General features: G+C 40.0%; 2 protein-coding genes across 5 annotated transcripts in view; one reads left to right on the top strand and one right to left on the bottom strand.

The window, feature by feature from the left end:
* Positions 1-12,578, bottom strand: part of slkb (STE20-like kinase b) — a 26,763-nt gene extending 14,185 nt beyond the window's left edge. Inside the window, exons 1-6 of the mRNA XM_044027450.1 lie at positions 11,830-12,578; positions 9,771-9,935; positions 4,445-4,493; positions 3,209-3,358; positions 434-506; positions 73-267 (exon numbers count right to left, since the gene is read on the bottom strand). Coding sequence (XP_043883385.1) covers positions 73-267; positions 434-506; positions 3,209-3,358; positions 4,445-4,493; positions 9,771-9,935; positions 11,830-11,979 — 782 coding nt within the window. The 5' untranslated portion in view covers positions 11,980-12,578. The remainder of the gene's footprint in view (positions 1-72; positions 268-433; positions 507-3,208; positions 3,359-4,444; positions 4,494-9,770; positions 9,936-11,829) is intronic.
* On the top strand, positions 10,898-19,726 carry stn1 (STN1 subunit of CST complex). Of its 4 annotated transcripts, none has more exons than XM_044027453.1 (9): positions 10,898-11,021; positions 14,126-14,221; positions 14,476-14,553; positions 15,590-15,763; positions 16,296-16,401; positions 17,133-17,283; positions 18,264-18,386; positions 18,492-18,564; positions 19,397-19,726. In XM_044027453.1, exons 1-9 carry the CDS (start codon positions 11,018-11,020, stop codon positions 19,552-19,554), a joined length of 963 nt encoding a protein of 320 aa, XP_043883388.1. In that variant the 5' UTR covers positions 10,898-11,017; the 3' UTR covers positions 19,555-19,726. The 4 variants fall into 4 exon arrangements, with proteins under 4 accessions (XP_043883388.1, XP_043883387.1, XP_043883389.1 ...); XM_044027452.1 differs by lacking the exon at positions 10,898-11,021 and adding an exon at positions 12,608-12,724; XM_044027454.1 differs by lacking the exon at positions 10,898-11,021 and adding an exon at positions 12,776-13,314 and having other exon boundaries at positions 19,337-19,397.

The raw sequence follows: 19,726 nt of genomic DNA, 5'->3' as shown, positions 1-19,726 counted from the left end.
TTAAGACAACATTATGTAAAACTAAGCGAAATGAACCATCTACAGGCTTGATTCATTCATGTTGGGACTCACCAGCGCGACGGCTGCATCAAGGTAGGAGGATCGGCCTTGGCTATTTTCAACAGGACCCTCATGGGATTCATCTCATGATTTGGTGGCTCAATCTGTGCCAGCTCAATCAACGTGACCCCAAGGGACCAGATATCAGCCTTGTAGTCATATGGGCGGTCCTTGGATGTCTCACACATCACCACCTCTGGGGCCATCCTGGAACAGAGAACGGAAGTCATTGAGAGGAGATGGAGAATTTGTTGACGTTGACTGGACTTATATTTGGTTTATATGTGGACTTTTTGACTTGTATGAAAAAAAGCAACACTGCAGATGAATAATAGAGTAGTAAAGTTATCTTTCTGTTTTATTTGTCACCCACCAGTAAGGCGTTCCAATGAATGAGTCTCTCCTCTGCAGGGTTTTGCTGTTCTTGGCAGACACGCCAAAATCAGCTGGAAGACACAGGATTCAAGGGAAAACCAGAAATTAGCCACATTTTCCAAACTAAACCAAACGTAAAAGTACGAAGAGAAAAACAGTCTCCTATAGCAACACAAGTGCTGAGCTCATCAGTGTACTACATCAACACTATAATATGAAACCATACACTGCTGTATCAGCTACAGCTGGGATGATTCATCATTTATTAATTCATTGTCAACTACTCTGATCAATGATTAATCAGTTTGACTTTTTAATTAAAACATGTTTGAGATTTTCCAACTTCTACATGTGAATATTTTCTGGGATAACAAAGAAATAAAAGACAGTTGAAAACATCATCACTTCACGGTTTTGTAAACATTTTATGAAACAAACGATTAATCAAGAAAACTATTTACGATTATTAAAATATTCGTGAGCTGCAGCCCGAGTATCAGTGTGTGCTACGTCCCTGAAGGAAATGTTTGCCGTGTTACTTCAATGAGTCTGTGCCATCCAACATCAATGACTCATACCCCTCTTAGTAACTGGTAGTGGAAATATTGCACCTGATTAAACAGACATAAACAGCTGTGCTGTGTAGCAATGAAAGAAAATTTTTTAACCAAGATTTAGTGGAGGGATGCATTTTATCTTTCCAGTGAAATATATTATAACTGCGAGCCACAAGAGATACAAACATTTTTTTCCCTGTTGGTAAAATGTGGAAGTGCTTCAGGCACCCTCACTAAAAATAGGCTCTAATCGAAAAAACATATTTTTTCAAAGAAGTTAAAAGGACTACAAAGTACAGGTTTATTTAGAGCTTTTGAGAGTACATCATAAAAAGGATCATAATGAACCCTGACCTAGACAGGAGATAAACATGTGTATGACTGGCCGCTGACAGTGACAAATATATCAAATGTTTGATTTGCTTGATTTGATTTTCTATTTAAAATTGGTATTATTATTTATTAACCATGGCAATAATGAACAACTGCTCAGCAAAAGCTTCTGAAATTCTTCTATAGGAGTTAGAGCAGCACAAGCCACAGTTGACACAAAGTCTCTCTTGTGACCCTTTTTACATGTCATTTCCCAAGAGGGATCATGTGAACTCGTAAGCTTCTTGCATTAGAAGGGTTAAAAGTAACTGTCAAACAAAGTGGCAGAGTTGTTTTTCACAACTTTGCGACATCACATGATAGAAGTCCTGAACCATTTTCAGCAGCTCAGATAAGTGAATGCACCACTGTGTTGTGAATAGATGATCCAATCATGAGGAAACATGAGGGGAGTTCATGGAGACTATGGCTGAGGGCACAAAGCCCACATTGCTAGACTGAACACATTTATTTATTATTTACACTTTCACTTTATTCTCTTTTATGACTGGGCTAGACATGATGCCGAAATGGCAGCGTTCAGTCCCACTTTTATTCAGTTACTGTACACAGGGGCTTGCAGTTATAGCTGTTTATCTAATACAAGATGTTTCTTGTGGGAGTAATCACAATGAAAGTGACCAATCACAAGTGCCCTCCTTGGTTTCCACCCCCAATCTGCCAAAAGTCTGGTCAACTAGCGCAATCAGTTTTCAACCATAACAGACTTCACTTACGAGGGCTTAGAGGTTTGTCACTCGCAGCTGTCTGTACTGCTCACGGTTGTTTAATACACGTGCAAGCACCTATATTGCGCCTGTGTACATCAAGACGAGCAAAGCGCTATATAGATACAGATGTAAAACATTCAAACTGAAAGCAGTGCTGAAGCCCTGCCAAACCCTGCAAACCATTGTAGCATCATGGTAGCCTTGTATACAGCAAAAATGAATGGGACTAGTGCTGGATTCAACCAGTGCACGACCGATATATCATAAAACTTGACAGACTGAATATATCCGATCCTTGTGTGCTTTTTATGAGTTTGAAAAAAGCCAGAGAGGACATTCCAGACCTTCAGTATCCTGATATCTTCAACTTCCTGATTTCCACACCAGAGGGCATTACCATGGTTGTGTGACGTCAGCTACTGGAGCTCTATTGTCTATTGGATCATATCCATTAAGGATGTGTTCTTTGTCTCTGTGCGTTTACCCTGACATGGACAGTGCCACGGAAAAGCAGCAAACAATGAATGAAGGAATGCAATATAAATGGTCAGATTGTGATGAATGATAAAAATGTATATTCTATGCCTTGCCCCTCCTCCTGTTCTCCACCACAAACACCAACATGAAAAGAAACTTTCCGTTATTCTATTTTTCAAATATGTATTCAATCAGCTTTGAAAGTATAAATGCATTTGCCATTTACCACAGGGCTGAGATGGCATCACAGAAAGAGAAGATCAGACTATACGATATTTTTGTCTTGTCAGATAATCAATCACAGTGGTCATCAACCGGAGAACGTCATAAAAGACGTCAGACTAGGCAGGAAAACAAAAAAAAATGCTAACATGCCTTACTTTAGGGAGTTATGGAGTATCCCAGATTCATAATTAGGTCCACAACCAAATTGCTTGAAAATTGGCCTGAATTTGTGCAGTCTGATCCAAACATGAAAGTGTAACGTGTGGAAACTGTGACTCTGGTATAAACAGACAGCAGGACTGTGTGTGGTTAGAGCTGAGCTTGATGGTGACTGACAACACATTAACACATCTCTATCTAGTGCAGCCCAGGCATAACTTTTTCTGGTAATAACATCTAGATGAAACTTACCTAGTTTCACATCACCATTGAGTGAGAGGAGGATGTTCCCAGCCTTCAGGTCTCTGTGGATGATTTTAATGTCATGGAGGTAGACGAGGGCCTGCAGGGTCTGCCTACAAACCACCCTGATCTGAGGCTCTGTAAGAGGTCTCTCAAGTTCTGCGGGGAAAGGAAGGTTCATCAAAACAAAACACATGCTTAGGAGTCCCTATTTACAGTTCAGGGATTTTTTTGTACAAGGCACTGACAGATGGTCAGCACCCTCTGTGCATGCCCCCTGCTGGCTATAATCTGCTTTACAGCCATATTTTTACTCAGAGTTTCTCCTGGAGCACCCTGGAACTTTCATCATTAGTAACAGGCCTGTTTTATTTTTTCCACAGTAAATCAGTTGGAGATAGTGTTTCATTTTTAACTGCAGGCATCTTGCTAAGTTATTTGCGTTCTCAAAATACAATATACAGCGTTGTTATCAACTGGCCCGAGAGAGAAACCTTTGCATTTTCAACTTGAACACTGTGGACTCGAGCGTGACACAAAGGCCTTGACTTGGTGAAGGAGGTAAACGCTTGATCACACTTGATTACAAAAGACATGGAATTGACAAAATGATATTAAAAATGGTCACTTAATAACACTGATTATAAGGCTAATTATTTATGTATTGTTTTTAAGTAAAGTAAGTAAATAACCTTCATTTAACATTAAAAAGCCAAGATAAACAAGATTTTCTCTTTTTAGATTACAGTGCATATTTTATTTAGAGTGTATTTACAGTGTATTCTCACTCTCCTTTGAGAAGTGCAAACATCTCATTAGAAAACTCCATGAGCCCAGAGAAACAACCTGTGTGCAGCTTAACCCTCATAAATCTCATATATTGGGATATAGCCTAAAAATATAAAAGACATCATTTAAAAGCCATATTGCCCATCATGATAAGATATTTTCCCATATCACCCAGCTCTAAGCCAATGATTGAGTACAGCATTCATACACAGGGTCAGTGTGATTATCAGAGACGTTAATGTCATCAACGTATGATAAAACCTGAGAGGCATTAAAATGAAAGTCACTAAAGTTGGGCTTTTATGATCACAGCGTTTCTTCATATTACTGAACACTCTTCACTGGCTTATTTGTCCCCACTGGCTGAATACTCCATGCCTTGTGATTAATGCTGATTACTGAACTGTTTCCTGTTTGACATTGTAACCCGTATTCAAAGGGGAAGTGCTGACTCACCAAGCATGATAGCGTCCACCGCCCCGCCTGCACAGAATTCGATGAGGATCTGCCAACAGGAACAACAAAAACAAAACACACAGTCATGTTTTTCCAACATAGACAAAGAGAGGGTATTTGTTTATTTCAACAAAGTGTAAAATGAAAATATATCCATTGCCACAATTTGCATTTCATATGCAGAAGAGTACTGTCTGCACATGCTAAACATAGTGACCTCTAAAATACATTGTGAGAGTCTGGAAGTTCTCATGTTCACAGAGAAACCTCAATTTATTTAGTGCATGACTAACGCATGAATGAATCACTACTGTATGGCATTTAGGAGTTTTCTGTATGGCTGCTGATGTAAGAGAATTGGCAGAGTTGGAGCACTTGGTGGAAAGCGTTTCACACAGCTGCTGTGTAGCCTGTGAGCTCCATGGTCAGACCATAGGCCTCACTCTATAAATAGGATTGGAGTATTTAGGTAGCATGGTTATGGTAGCTCAAGCACATATGGCAAAAGCATCTGGGGAAGTGTTTTCATTAACTTTAAAAAAAGGGACAGTTGTACTGACATACACACACAAAAATGAGTAGAGGAGAATCGGCAACTGTTTCCTATCTGACAGACTTTTTAAAATAATCTCAAAACACCACTCTTGCATTATCACATATACAAACAATCACTACTTTGGGAAAACAATGATGTCATAGCCCCAGCTCTCTTCCTCTTCTAGAATTAGTTAGGTTTGTTCACTTCATAACTTTTTTCTTTCTTAGTTGCCCTGGCTTGGTTCTAACCCACTGTAATATATACTATCTAACTAAACTAAAGCTTTATTTTTTTTAGAAAAATGTTTGAACACATCTCTTCATTTTAGGTTTATTTATTACAGCACCATTTAAATGGTCTGTATTTATATGTTGACCACTCAAAACTGCCTATGTGCTGTATCTTCTATTATGTACCCATTCACAGCAAGACTTTTGTAGACTATCACTGAACTGATCCACCACCACCTGGTCTATGTATTGCAGCTTTTAGAGTTGTTTTGGGTAGTTTTTTGTGGATGCAGACAAAGCGTGAAAAAGATAAATAATGTATAGGAAAGGTTCTGCTTGTGTGTGGATATGTGTTGACTGCTCTCTGTGTGCACTCTGACCTCAAAACCAGCATGAGACAGCCATTTTTTCACTGAGAGTGAGCATCTCTGCCACAAGGGACACAAGGAAAATAGACTTTGTCCACATAACAGATGGTTCACCTACTAAAACACCTGCTTAAGTCTACAATATCTCAATAATATGTTTAGCGCTTGGTCCTGCCAGCCTTTACTAACTTGAAGCTAGTGCTGGGCGGTTTACCAAAAACTGTAAACTCAAAGACTCAACGTTTTTCCAAGGGCTTAGCTGAAGAGGTAACTGTGGTGGTAATTGCAGTGATTGGCACTTTACTCCACCACGTGTTAGAGTACCAAGGAGTTATGCTAACAGACACAGAAACACACACACATACACACACAACTGCACCCTTCCCTCCCTCTCTTACATGACCACTCGCAATACACACACACAAAAACTCAACTGTGTCTCTCTCTCGCTGGACCACTCACTCATGCTCATACACAAAAAAATAAATACCATTGTTTACTGTGAAACATACCGTGATATACATGTTTTGTCATACCATCCAGCACTATTTGAGACTTTAATTTGGAGTCGTTTGAAATGCTTCGTTCAGATTTACCTCATGTGACTTGCCAAACAAGGCAACAGTAGAGCGACTCATGTAGAAAAACAGGAGAGTGAGCAGTATTCAATTCTCAGTTTCCAGTGAGAATATGCAGTCTCACAGCGAGATTAAATTGTTAAATTTAAATTGTTTTCACACAACTAAGCAGGCATAGATTTTTAATGAATGAATGAATGAATTAATAATAATTAATAATTGCAAAATGACTTGGTTTGACCACACACTAGGTAGCTCAAATCAGTTTACCTGTGTCGACGATGGCAGCCATGTTTTTGCTGATAGTGATCATTTGCAAGTAACATGTCAGCGTTTGGTTTTACTCTCTGTCACTTTAAAAGTACAATGAATGAATATGTTATTATTAAAGATGGGTTCAGGATAGTCTAATGTAATGGCAGTGTTCCACTAAACGATGAACGGACCTATGCAATACAATGTGGAAGTACAATATATGTACTCGGAGTACATTTACAAAATACATTTTAGGGTATGTATTGAGTATTATTTAGTGGAATGCAAGAAAAAGTAAAAAAGCAAATGTACTCCTTGGAAAAAAAAAATCTCACTGTACACTGAGATTTGTGAAAGATAGAGCTAAATGTCACCTAGAGGAAGTATCAGCACTTCTGCAATTGCATAACCACTGAGAAACTGTGGTTGATTGGTTGGTTAAAACCTTAAACTGTCCATTTCCCCACAAAAAGGCCATGTCCAGCTTTTGCCAACATTGAATGGAATTCGACGATTCAGGTGATGATTTTCAAGACAACTCAGTTCCACCAACAAAGCTCTGATGAGACATTCAATGCCTTGAGTCAAAACAGTCTTGCCTATTCAACACACACACCATTCTAGTGTTTCTCTGTGGGCATGCTGTTGTTTCAGTGGCTCTGCTGGTGTACAATGGCCTCCACAGAGGTTTGTCACAGTGGCAGCTGGCAGAGAAGAACACAGGTCAAGGCTGTGGCTTCCTTCCCCACTTGTTTATCTGACGTACACAAATACAAGAAGAAGTATGCATCCACATAATACTCCATACCATTTATGTGCCACAGTCTTGGAAGATGTAAGACATGCATGATCTGAGCCATAAGGATGAAAATACCAGCTACATCTCAGAGACAGGATCATTAAACTGAAACTAAAGCAGGAAACAGAGGTCAGTGTGTGGATTTTATCTGTAGATGTATGGTAAGTCAACCTCTCTCATGGTATAATGTGGAATAGAGTCCTAGATATGGCCTAGATACGCTCCCTGTGCACAAACAGGTGCCACACAGGCCAAGATAAAAATCACCAAACAGCCTCTTTTGTTCAGAGGACAATGGAGTGGAAAAGGGCAGAGAGCACAGTGAAACACACTGAAATTAAACACTCAGGTAATCACAAGTGTTTATAATGATACAACTTTTTAGATGGTTGTGTATCGATTCATAAAAGCCAATGTATTTTAGATCTGATCACAGATCACCATAACACATTTCTGAATCTGTGGTATACATTTTATATGTCGCTTGGAGGCTGGATTTGAAAAAGAAAAATCTAGTTTTTACATCAAGTAAAAAGATACTGGCATGCTAGATGTGTTATGTATTATTTAATCAGGATTAAATCAATGTTTCCCATTAATTATGTAGACTGTGGTGGCCATTATAGTCCATTTTCCCCAGCTACAGTTTCATGACAAAATAAGAGGTCGTAGATCTGTGTGCACAGCCATGCTGTTTGTGCATGTGCTATAATACTGATGTGCTGACATTATTAATAGTTATTAAGGTGTAACTAAACCCCAAAACCACTCCAACTTTATTTTATGAATGCTATTAAGCATAACTAAAACTCTCAAACTTTTTTCCAGGTGTAAACCAGTGTATATGGATAACTTGTAATGATCCACATGCAAGTCTTCAATTTAGTGCAGGGGTGTCAAACTCATTTTAGATACAGCATCTAAAATGATGATCTCAAGTGGGCCAGACCAGTAAAATAATAGCATAATAACCTATAAACAACAAGAACAAAACAAAACATTTCTTGAGAAGAATAAGAACAATTTCAACAATATTATGCCTAAATGAACCTGTGCATTACAACCTACAGATAACAGTGGAACTATAAACTGCAACTGCAACTGCAACTGTTACTTTCTTTAGACTTTTTGTTATTTAATTTCTGATTTACAGCACAGACTGGAAGTCTGTCACCTCAAAGAGTGGCAGAGATAATTTTTAACAATAATGTATGTAATATACTTTTTTACAGAACTCTTTTGTCTATGCAAGATGACAAAACTTGCCCCCACAGTGTGGGGTTTAGGGGACTAGGGGAGTGGAGAGGATGGAATGGCCTGCTTGCAGTCCTGACCTCAACCCCATTGAACACTTGTGGGATCAGCTTGGGCATGCTGTTCGTGCCAGAGTGACCAACACAACCACATTAGCTGACTTGCGACAAATGCTGCTAACAGCAGTGTTTGACCAAGTGGTGACCAGCATTTTTTGAGCAAATGCCCAGTGACCTTGGATTTGTAACATGCAAACTCTGACAACATCACATACCCCGAGTTCAGGATTCCACACAATCACTGCTACTCTTACCGTTTATACCACTTCTGCATGTTGCACAGTCAATCAGTGGTACGCATGGTGCTGTTTAATTTTTAACCACAGACCTGTTGCGGTTTGTGTGTGGGAATTACCACGTTGTGTTATCTACCAGTGTTGCTAACAATGGCTAGCCTGAGATATGTTTGCATTTGCCACTTCTTAATTGGAATGTGGTGAAGTAAGGGGTGACATCACTCCCTGTTCTGAGTTCGGATGTAAATGGAACACAGCATAATGACCAACTTACCACAGACGGTGGGAAACACAGAGAGACCAATATATTGAGCATACAAAGCGAAAACACAGCAGTGACTCGAAGAAACTTAAAGCATTTCTCTGATGTTTTTTTTGGCGGTTACTATGTAAATCTGAAAAACAAGCTATTGGAATTAAGTTAAAAAAGTGAGCCAAGTGCAGCTCTGCGATACACAGAGGCCATGTGCAGGAGGAAAGATTATGTGGAAACATTTTGTGGGCGCAACATATTTTAAATGTTTACAGCTTCACTTGTGCCATGTATAGGCAAAATAAAAGCAATACACTGCTGTACTGAGAGACACAGTATTGTGTGGAGCTGGTTGGCTTTAGCAGCATTGTGTGAACTCATTTGACAAAAGCATTTACTGTATATTCAAAGGTTTCACACTACAACAAGCTTTATGCATAGGAAAGAAAAAATCAACTTACATACATTTTTTTCTGAATTGATTCACAATTGTTCAAGAGAAAATGATGAGAAAATGAAGTTTTTTTCCCACTCCTGTGGTATGTACTATACATAACACATACATGCATGTATGCATAAATAGATAGATAAAGCACATGAATACCATGATTCCTGTAAGTGTTTGTGTTGTGTGCCCCCCCAAAGCTGTTAACCTAGTGGATACACTGAAACTGCTGTATTAGCTCCATATTTTTGGAAGGAAACAGAAAGGAAACACACCCTGAACAGTTCGAGAGAACTCCTCCCACTACTCACCCAGAGTTTGCCCTCATAATAGAAAGCATCAAGCAGTTTGACAATGTTTTGGTGGTCACAGGACGCCAGGATTTCAATCTCCACTATGTAGTCCTCCAACTCCTCCTCGGTCTTTGTGTCAATAACTTTGGCTGCAGCTAGGATGCCCGTCTGTTTGTTTTGAGCCTGTAGGATGAGAACGTCATTAGACAGTTATAAGGCCATAGCACTCAAATAAACCACACACTTATGTTTCTCTGCTCTCACGCGGATATCTGGCATAGAATATTAGAGCTTGCTCTCATTTTAATGCTCTGGATGATTATCCATAAAAGACTGATTGATGTCAACATGGTTAATGCCAGATCTGAGGTCGTCTTTACCTCAAAGACGTGACGTCTTTGACTTTCCCAAAAATCAAACTGTGCTACTTTATAAAATAGTCATTCTCTGCACCAAGGTACACAGAGAAGTCCAGCTATTATACATCACAGCACACAGCAGTTGGTTGACCCACTGCTGCCTACAACCATCGTTTGAATTTACCCCAGTCAGTCACACAAACTTATAAGACGAGGCAGCAGCAGACCAGCAGCTCCTGTACTCATTTTATCTACAGATTTTGGTTCCTTAATTTAAGCTGTTAACAAACTTCAGACAGAAAAGGCTATCAAATGGTGAGATGTAGTTGACAGCAAAGAGATGAGATGTAGGGCACAGCAAATCAACACAGACATGAGACATGTCGTGTTCGAGAGGAAAGTTTCTTCTGTTTGTTTTGGCCTTGCTGCAGACAGGATGTGCTCAATGAAGTTGCTGCTGCGATATGGGATTCAGCCACTTCCTAGTGACCTGCTGTGTTCTGTGGTCAGCCCTACACACCATTTAGAAAACAAATACGTCATCTACTGCTTGGTGACAGCTGATCTCTGATTGTGAATAGAAAGAGTTTGGGGACTCTACCACTGATACATAAGAGGAAAGGTGTATTGTACCTGGAATAGACCAGACAGACTGAAAACACAACACAGCAATTTACTCTGAATGCACTTTCTTCAGTTGGATTCTGGAGTGTTTTGTAGTGGAACAAACAATAATTCTACGGAATATTAACAAAAAAGGACTTGTTATTTAGGTGTTTTCCCTGAGTCTAGTTCATGTGAGTCTGGCTGAGGAATGCTGGAAAACTGACCACCTGTGACTAAATCACTGTGCAAGAAGATTAGGCTTAATATAAGTATGATGCAGAGCAACACTGGACTGAAATCATGAGTAAGTACAACTATTCCAAGACTCTAAATATACAAAGACAAAGATAGTATGCAGAGTAACTTCCTGGTACTGGACTTGTATGATTGCAGTTAGTGTCACATATGCAAATAAGGCTCCTGGATTCAGTTGTGCATCAGGATCAGATCAAACAGTGGCACTATTATAACACTGAACTAGTGTTGTGCGGCTGTGCATACTGGTTTACGGCTGCAACGATTAATCTTTAAATTCTTATTTTCCATTTTCAGTGATCATTAAAACAGAATCATTTTGGTTTGAGGACAAAATAAGATAGAATAATGTCATCATTTCAAGGTTTGTGAAACAATGATCAACATTTTTTGGAAATGTTCTATAATTTTGTGGACCAAGACAAGTGCTTGATTAATCGTAGAAAAAATACAGATGAACTGATTATTAAAATATAGTCAGTGAACCTCCTTCATCCAGGGTCTACAATACATATCAAAACGTCCTCCTAAGGAGAGGTGCACAGCGGAAGTGAACAACATTGATTGATTAGTCAATTACAAAATGAATCTGTATTAATGTTGAGATTATAAACTGGATATCTTAGGTTTGCGGGGGAAACTAAACATTGTGCAGTATGTGAAGAAATGGCTGGGTGTGATGATGACATGTGTCTGTGTGTCACATGTAAACAGAGAGCTGTGAGACAAACAGATTGGTCAATAGTGGAGTAACAGTTCAGCAGTCTCTGTCACAGGACAACACACTGCAGGCAGGCATCACACACAAAGACACTAAAGGACACAAAAGACCATTTCAGGAAAACACATGTCCTTACCTTAAACACTTTCCCAAAGGCTCCATCTCCCAGTTCACCGATGATGTCCCAGATTTCCTCTGGGTTTTCGTCTCGGCGAACATGCTCATACTGTTTCTTTTTCTTCTCCGCTCCCAATTTAAATATTTTACGAAAATTGAAAAACGACATGCTGAACCCGGGCGCATTCAGTTAGCGTTCACAAAGTAGTTGTGTCGGGTTTTGTTGAGCAGTTCGCTGCAGTGGCATAAGTGTCAGGAGTAACATAAAGTAAATGCCCCATTAACTAGTTATAAATATCAGTCCGGTCAGCGTGACCGAACCTAGCTTAGCCTATTAAGGTTTTCAGAGAACAGCGCTATTTTACGCACAAAGAGTCACTGATAGAAATGAGAAAATGATAACATTATATGACCTATCATCTGAAATGTTGATTAAAAAACGCTTCTTTAAAACAAACAGACTTATTACAATGCAAAGCAGTACAAGAGGCTCGCCGTTGTTCAAACTCCTGACGACTCACTGGCCCGACAACACTGTGGCAGCTCTTTCTTCAACCCAAAGAAAAGCAAAGACAGAAGGTTCGAAAAAGTCGTTCTTCCAAACACTCGCAACTCATTCGTGTTCTTGAGGGTAAAGCGGCTACTATTGCTCCGTATTTTCACATTCTCCAGGACAGTTCAAAGAGTCATCTTTCCCGTGCTGTGGGGCGGCTTTAATCATCTAGCGGATTTGGTGTCGATGCGCGTTCACGCGTGCGCGCTCGGCCGTGCTTTCTTTCTTTTCGTGCTCGCTCCCGTGTCTGTGTTTGAGACAGTTGGCGCGGTCATGTCAGTGTTCTGCTGCCGCCGTCTGTACGGGAGACGAACCGCAAGTTCCACGAGGGACATTCAAGTGCCCACACAGACAACACAGCGTACGTTCGCTAAGTGAAACAACTAAGTATGGTGTGCACTTGTTTGTGATGCTAATTATACTGCGTCCATCGGCCAACACTGCCTCAACAGCAGAGCAAGGAGATTTCTTTGTGTCTCTGAAACTACATGTCCCATAAGGCATTGCGAGACAATTACACAGAATAGAAAATGCTTTACAAAATGTTTCAACATCGTTTTTCCATACGGTATAGGACTTTTGTAAATCCCCATATGTTTACGTACATATCGCCGAGCTAACGTCAACGACATTAGAACTAGTTAACAACCGTTTAAGTACGTCACGTGTCAGCCGACGTCACATCGACGCTCCAGTGCAGCTAGCTTGTGTATCTAATGACGCTAGCCTCGCGGACGTAACGATGGCATACGGATCAATAACAACGTTTATGATAATAATCCCGCTGCAGCTGCAGTGATGAAATCATGGCTAAAACACAGGCGGCTGCGGTGGAGGATCCAGCGGAGGAGCCTCCCTCCGCGATGTGGGGACTAGACCCGGTGTTCAGTGCCTTCGCCAGGCTGTTTGTCAGAGATATCCTGCACATGACTGAGTCCACACAGGTGCCAGGTGATAAATAACACCTGCATACACTCACAGTCTGTCATGGTAACATTACAGCTCTGAATAGCTTAGCCTAACAGTTAAATTGTCTGTCATTTCTTCTACAGATTAGTTTACTCTTGTACTAGACACCACTGACATAGACCAATCTCTGACGATAATAAAACAGGTGACTGAAAAGTTTACATTTGAAATACGTTTGAAAGGACATTAACAAATGCTCTGGAAGGACCAATATAGACTAAGATTGTTAATTTGCCATCACAATGACGTTGTCTCTGAAGTCGATACCCTCCAGTCTTCATGTGTCTTTAATGTGTATACTTTCTACAGTCATTTTAATTAATACATTAATGTAGTTACTATTGTCTTTTGTTACCCCCAAACTCTTTCGTTTCTATGTTGAGAGAGTGTTTTGGGCATTTACTGCCCTTCCTCGACAGTAGGGCTACAGCTAATCATTATTGTCATAATTGATGAATCGGTCATTTATTTTCTCAGTTAATCAAATAGTTGTTTGGTCTTCAAAATATCAGATGATTGGATGATCAGTGTTTCCCAAACTGCACAATTCTGTTCTCAGATGTCTTGTTTTGACCATAAACCAAAATTTAATGAATTGAAGATTTCTTTGTTATGTGAAAAAAAACAAACTCAAAATCTTTCACAAAAGTAAAACAAACTTAATATTTAAGCGTTTTTCTCAGTCACTTTGGTACATTTTTGCAAAACACTGAGTGTGCCTTACTTGAAATGATTAGAACTAAGTAGATTACCTGCAAAAGTGAGAAATGTATACAACTTTTTTCTGTCACAGGTATTTACTTCTACAATTCACACCCAATATACAAAGTTGATGTACTTGGGACAGTAGTGTACAAGAGGGAAAGAGAGGACTTCTTCTGTTATGGAGGTAATGTTGCTTTTTAATCTATGTTTTATGATGTCTCACAATAGGAGAGCCACTTCAGAAGCCCTTATGGTTATTCTGGTTCCTTCCACAAATGTTGTTGTTTCTTTCCCTCAAATAACAATTGCATTGCTAATCTTATGCATATAGTACATTTAGGTTTCTTGTTATTTTACTGCAAACAATCAATGAATTATGCAATAGAATTATTAGATAGTTTATGATGTGATTTTGAGTGTCATTCCTTGTGTTCACAGTGGATGATGGGACTGGTGTCATAAACTGCCTGTGCTGGAAAAATGACCGTTTGAAAGAAGAGGAGGATCCTAATAAATGTGAGTCTACGGCAGTGTTTCCCAAACGCTTGGTCAGAACCAACAGATGGGTTGTGGGAGAATTTTCAAATTGTCAAATTCACTCAGATAATTAGGCTTAAAATTAAAGTGTTAAGTGACATATTTAAATATAATTTTCTAATCGTTATATATAGTCTTTAATTAATAATTCAATTTAATAAATATGATGATTATCAATGCAGCAGCCTTTAAAATGAATGCTATAGATATAATAGCCACAAATTACCTAGTCCTAGTTTAGGGATTTAGTTACATTGGAAAATTGAGGTTTTGATTTGAAAACAATAAATGATTCTGTTCTGTCGTCAGCTGCTGTGGTCATGAGCAGTGGACAGATTATCAGACTCCTTTCACTCAGTATGAACTTGATAAGAACATATTTTGTCAGCTGCCAAACCAAAAACAATGACACGACACATTGAGTAGTGCAATTATTTAGCACTTTCATGGATTTAGTGCAATAACACCTTGCATGGATTTTTATTTTTATTTTTATTTTGAAGACAGACAGAGGTAGAATGTGTCCTCTGAAAATTGAGAAAAAGCTAAGGATTCATCCATTCATTTAACAGCAGTTGCTTTTCGCCATAGCAACTATGTTCTCTTTTAAACTGAGGCCCACCTGTCACTGATGACCTCATCACATAGTATTCTCCAGCTTGATAGGCGTATATGGGCATATGTATGTCAGTCAGTCATCATCTACCGCTTTTATCCTCCACCAGAGGGTCACGGGAGGTGCAGTCCATCGCAGGGCCACACACAGATAGAGACAAACAACCATTCACTCTCACACTCACTCCTATGGTCAATTTAGAGTGTCCAATTTACCTAATCTCCGCATTGCATGTTTTTGGACTGTGGGAGGAAGCCGGAGAACCCGGAGAGAACCCACACACACACGGGGAGAACATGCAAACTCCATGCAGAAAGGCCCTTGTTTTTTTTTTCGCCATATGTACGTGAATTACAACAAAGCACACTGTAACATCTTGTATTATTTTGTCATTTGTAGCTGAGGGGAAGCACAGTGATGCAGCTCAGGGAGCCTTCAGTCCGGTCATTGAGTTGAAGAAACTCAAACAGGCCCAACAGAAACTCTGCTGCCTGGAGATAGGAGAGCTGCTCCGAGTCAGAGGGCCAGTCAAGACTTCGAGGCAGCAGAGAGAAATCATGGCTTCCGCCTACTGTGAGTGAAGAGACCTCCACTGCTTTTCATCAAAACATCAAAATACCCAGTTCTCTGACAATTACACTGGATGACAATTGTCACTGACAATTACATTGGATGCAACCCTGCAGCTAATCATATGATCAGCACAAGTATTTGAAGGAATCCTGAAAGGAATCCACCCCATTTCCTCCATTTCTATTACACCAAATCACAGCATACATAATGTTTCTTTACATAGTAATGTTGAAACCTTACAGTCCTACCCTTGCATGAAGACATGTATGTATAGCTGGGAAAAAGAATGTAACCTGTCTGTGCTCCTGTAGTATGTGCAGTCTGTTTTTGAAAACCTTTTAAATTGGCTCTATCCTGTTGGTACATCTGCCCTTCAGTCCTCGAACCACACACAAAGCAAGGGCACTCTTCATCTTGTTTTATGATGGCCTATGTGTCTTACAGAACTGTTTACAACCACACACCACATGCAATCCATCTCTTTCCTCTGCCCATTCATTGTGTGTTAATGTGTGTTCATGTGTTTTTTCAGATAAGGTGAACGATCCAGTCATGACAGCCCAGATAGCATGGATGATGGAGGTTCCTCAGCTGTACAGACTGTGCTATGACAAGCCACTGCTACATAGTGCAACAAGGTATATGGGACATCTATCACTATCTGTGGCTTTACGTGGGCCCATAGTTAAAATGTATTATCAGATATAGGTAAAGAAACCAAGATCTCTGAATATTAATGACTAAAACAGTAGGCAGAATAGTACAATGTTTAAAGAGATGTGTAGTGCCTTGCTAAAAGGCAATATTATGTCGCCTCCTCATCCTTTCTCCTCCTCTCTGCTCCATACTCACTTTTTTTTAGATTTTTGATATTTTCCTCGTTCCTCCTTTTTTTATATATATATAGGATATTTTTCATCACATCTGTGGAATTTAGTGCACTAGTTGACTTTTTCTCGACTTCATAGGAGAAAATCATGGTAGGCAAAATAAGGTATTTTTTGAGCTGCTATATATTATCCAGTCCCGATTGATTTTTTTCCCATCCATTTTGCCTGCCCTCTGCTGGAAATTCCTTTGCCGTCTCTAAGAAAGGCGTTTGTATTCCCATCACAATTCTCAATTTTCTTAAAATAACAGTTGAGTTTTTTTTTCATTTATGGTTGCATGGGGCACTGACACATAGTCTGCAGTACCTTTTACAACCACAAAAAAGCTGCTGCTGAATAAAAGGGAAAGTAAAGCCTGGGACAGAAAGCTTAAGAGGACTTTGCAGTTGTATCTTTCCACGTCACGCTTAATAGTTTTACTGTGAGAGCAGCTATAACCATGAGTAAATAATGTTTCTGGTTTTGTGTTTGCTTTGCAGTGTTACAGCACTCACTCCCATCAGCAAAGCCAAAGACATCATCCAGACTTTCTTTAAGCAGAGGTCAGTGAGTGTGTTCAGGCCCTATGACGTCCAGGACCTCCTGCAGCCTCTCATCTCCTGCCAGACCCAGACAACATCTGTTGATGAGGTACACCAGAATCATCGTAACCACCACGTCATTCTCAACTAACCCTTTCTTTAGAGGTTGCCACAGCAGATCATCAGCCTCCATCTTGCCCTATCCCTTGTGTACAATTCTGTTACACCAACTGTCCTCGTGTCTTCCTTCACAACATCTATGAACCTTCTCTGTTGCTTTCCTCTATTCCTCCTGCCCAGCAACATCCTTTGTCCAATACAATCACTATTCCTCCTCTGCACGTGACCAAACTATCTCAACCTTGCCTCTCCTGCTTTATCTCCAAACCGTTCAACCTTAGCTGTCCCTTGAATATGCTCTCTCTTCTTCACCTCTCTTGTGCACTGTCCATTACTTTGCATGGTTGACCCAAGGTTTTTTAACTCAACCACTTAGCAGATTATCATTTTAAAGTGATCCATCCATTCATTCTACTGCTTTATCGTCCACCAGAGGGTGCCAATCTCAGCTGACTTAGGGCGATAGGCGGGGTACACCCTGGACAGTTCGCCAGTCCATAGCAGGGCCACACACATAGAGACCAACAACCATTCACTCTCACACTCACACCTTTAGAGGGCAAGAGGAAAAGAGTAAGGCAACAGAGAAGGTTCATGGTTGTTGTGAAGGACGACATGAGTTGGTTTAACAGAAGAAGACACGTGGGATAGGACAAGATGGAGGCTGATGATCTGCTGTGGTGACCCCTTAAGGGAGAAGCTGAAAGGAGAAGATGTTGTGGAAGGGTGAGCAGTTTACAAACTTAAGTTTCCAGATGGTAAATGCTGTCTAACAGTGATTAAGAGCATGGATTTTGTTAGGCAAGTCTTTTTGTAGCAAAAATCAGTTTCTCATTGTGTCCCTGCTGGCAGCCATGTTCTCACTGAGAGTGAGTCTCAAGCTGGTTTTCCCTGAACTATCTTTACTTTAAAGGCGGGTTCAAGAGAACCACTTCAATAGCTTATTGTGTTTCCTGTGCCACTGCTCAGGAGCCAGTGGCGGGTCCATCTGTCTGCCAGCAGCTACGCCAGCTTCTGAGGGAAACCTTGGAAATCCTACACAAGGAGGGCATCATTTACCGCAAGGTGAAGTCACAGGATGAAGTCTATCAAGTGAGAAACAGCGATGTCTCAAATTAATTTTTGTTTTTCATTTCCATTTGGTTGTTATTGTGTTGTTATAGTGTATGTGTGTCTGAGGCTGTTTCTTCTTATTAGGTGACCGCACAGGATAAAGATCTGCTCATCACTGTCAAAGACATAATCAGAGAAGACTCAAAGAGAGAGAAATGTAAGTACTCATAACCTTTGCTTGGGTATGTAATTGTTTGCTGAAACACATTTCATCTCTTGTCCTGATAGACCTCAATAAATAAAGTTGTGGAAGAATATAGCCGGTATCTTTAGCTCTTACAGAAACACAACTAATCCTTTTATTCACACCACATGATTGACTGAAGGAACTTGTCTGTAATAAAGACCCCCCTCAGACCTGGTATTCTCTCAGGTGAAACGAATCCACTTATTTTATCTTCTCTTATCTATGTGAAAACAGATCTTTCCCCATACAATCTTTTTCTTCATTCTGTAAACACAGCATTTTTAGGGGAAATGTCATCGTCCACACAAAACAACCCAAAACTAAAAGATTAGTACATATGCCAGGCCTATACATGTTGCTGTAACGCCGCTACACCAAAATTGGCTGTGAAACTCAGGTTTCCCCTGAGTTGAGAAATCTCTTCATTCTTTTCTTTGTTACGTGCCCACCAGTGACACTTGGTCCTGTTAGCGTAACTGTTGGCACTGTTGTTTTCACATGAGCATCCTAGGAGCTGGCAGGATAATCTTTGGAGAATACCAGGAGTGACTTCTACAGCCATTTGCATTCACACATGCAAGCCCTCTGGAGAATACCCAGACATGGACATGTGTCTGAAAGCAGCTTATGTTTTTTTGTTCTTGTTTCCATGATGTTTAAACAGCATACTGATAGCAATATAGTTGTATGGTAGTAAATAGTTGTTGTTTGGTCAATAGAAAAACTGTAGTTGTTTTCACAGATTAATCATGTAATCAGCCCTACATACCATGGTGACAGCCGTCTGCTCCTGTGCCTGTAGATGCAGAGAAAGGTTGCCACATTCTGCACATCCTGTCTGCAGTCAGACAGAGGTTCAGCCTCAACGTGAACAGAGCAGCACTGGAGCGGGTCCTCAAATCCTTGGAGTGCAACAGTGACATCATCAGCACCAGTGGCGACCACTACACCATGTTTTAAGGATTTCCTGTGGACACACTGTTAGCAGCAGGCTTTATTGGTCCATAATGTGAGCGACCACAGTAAATCATATTTGTAAATTATATTGTGTTTTATTGTGCTGTTCTATGATGGAAGACTTTGAATACCAAGTTAAATAAAAATCTAATAAACATGTCAAATAAAGAAATGC

Source organism: Solea senegalensis, linkage group LG6 (genome assembly GCF_019176455.1).
Source record: "Solea senegalensis isolate Sse05_10M linkage group LG6, IFAPA_SoseM_1, whole genome shotgun sequence".
NCBI classification, from domain to species: domain Eukaryota; kingdom Metazoa; phylum Chordata; class Actinopteri; order Pleuronectiformes; family Soleidae; genus Solea; species Solea senegalensis.
This window is presented reverse-complemented; position numbering and strand designations above follow the sequence as displayed.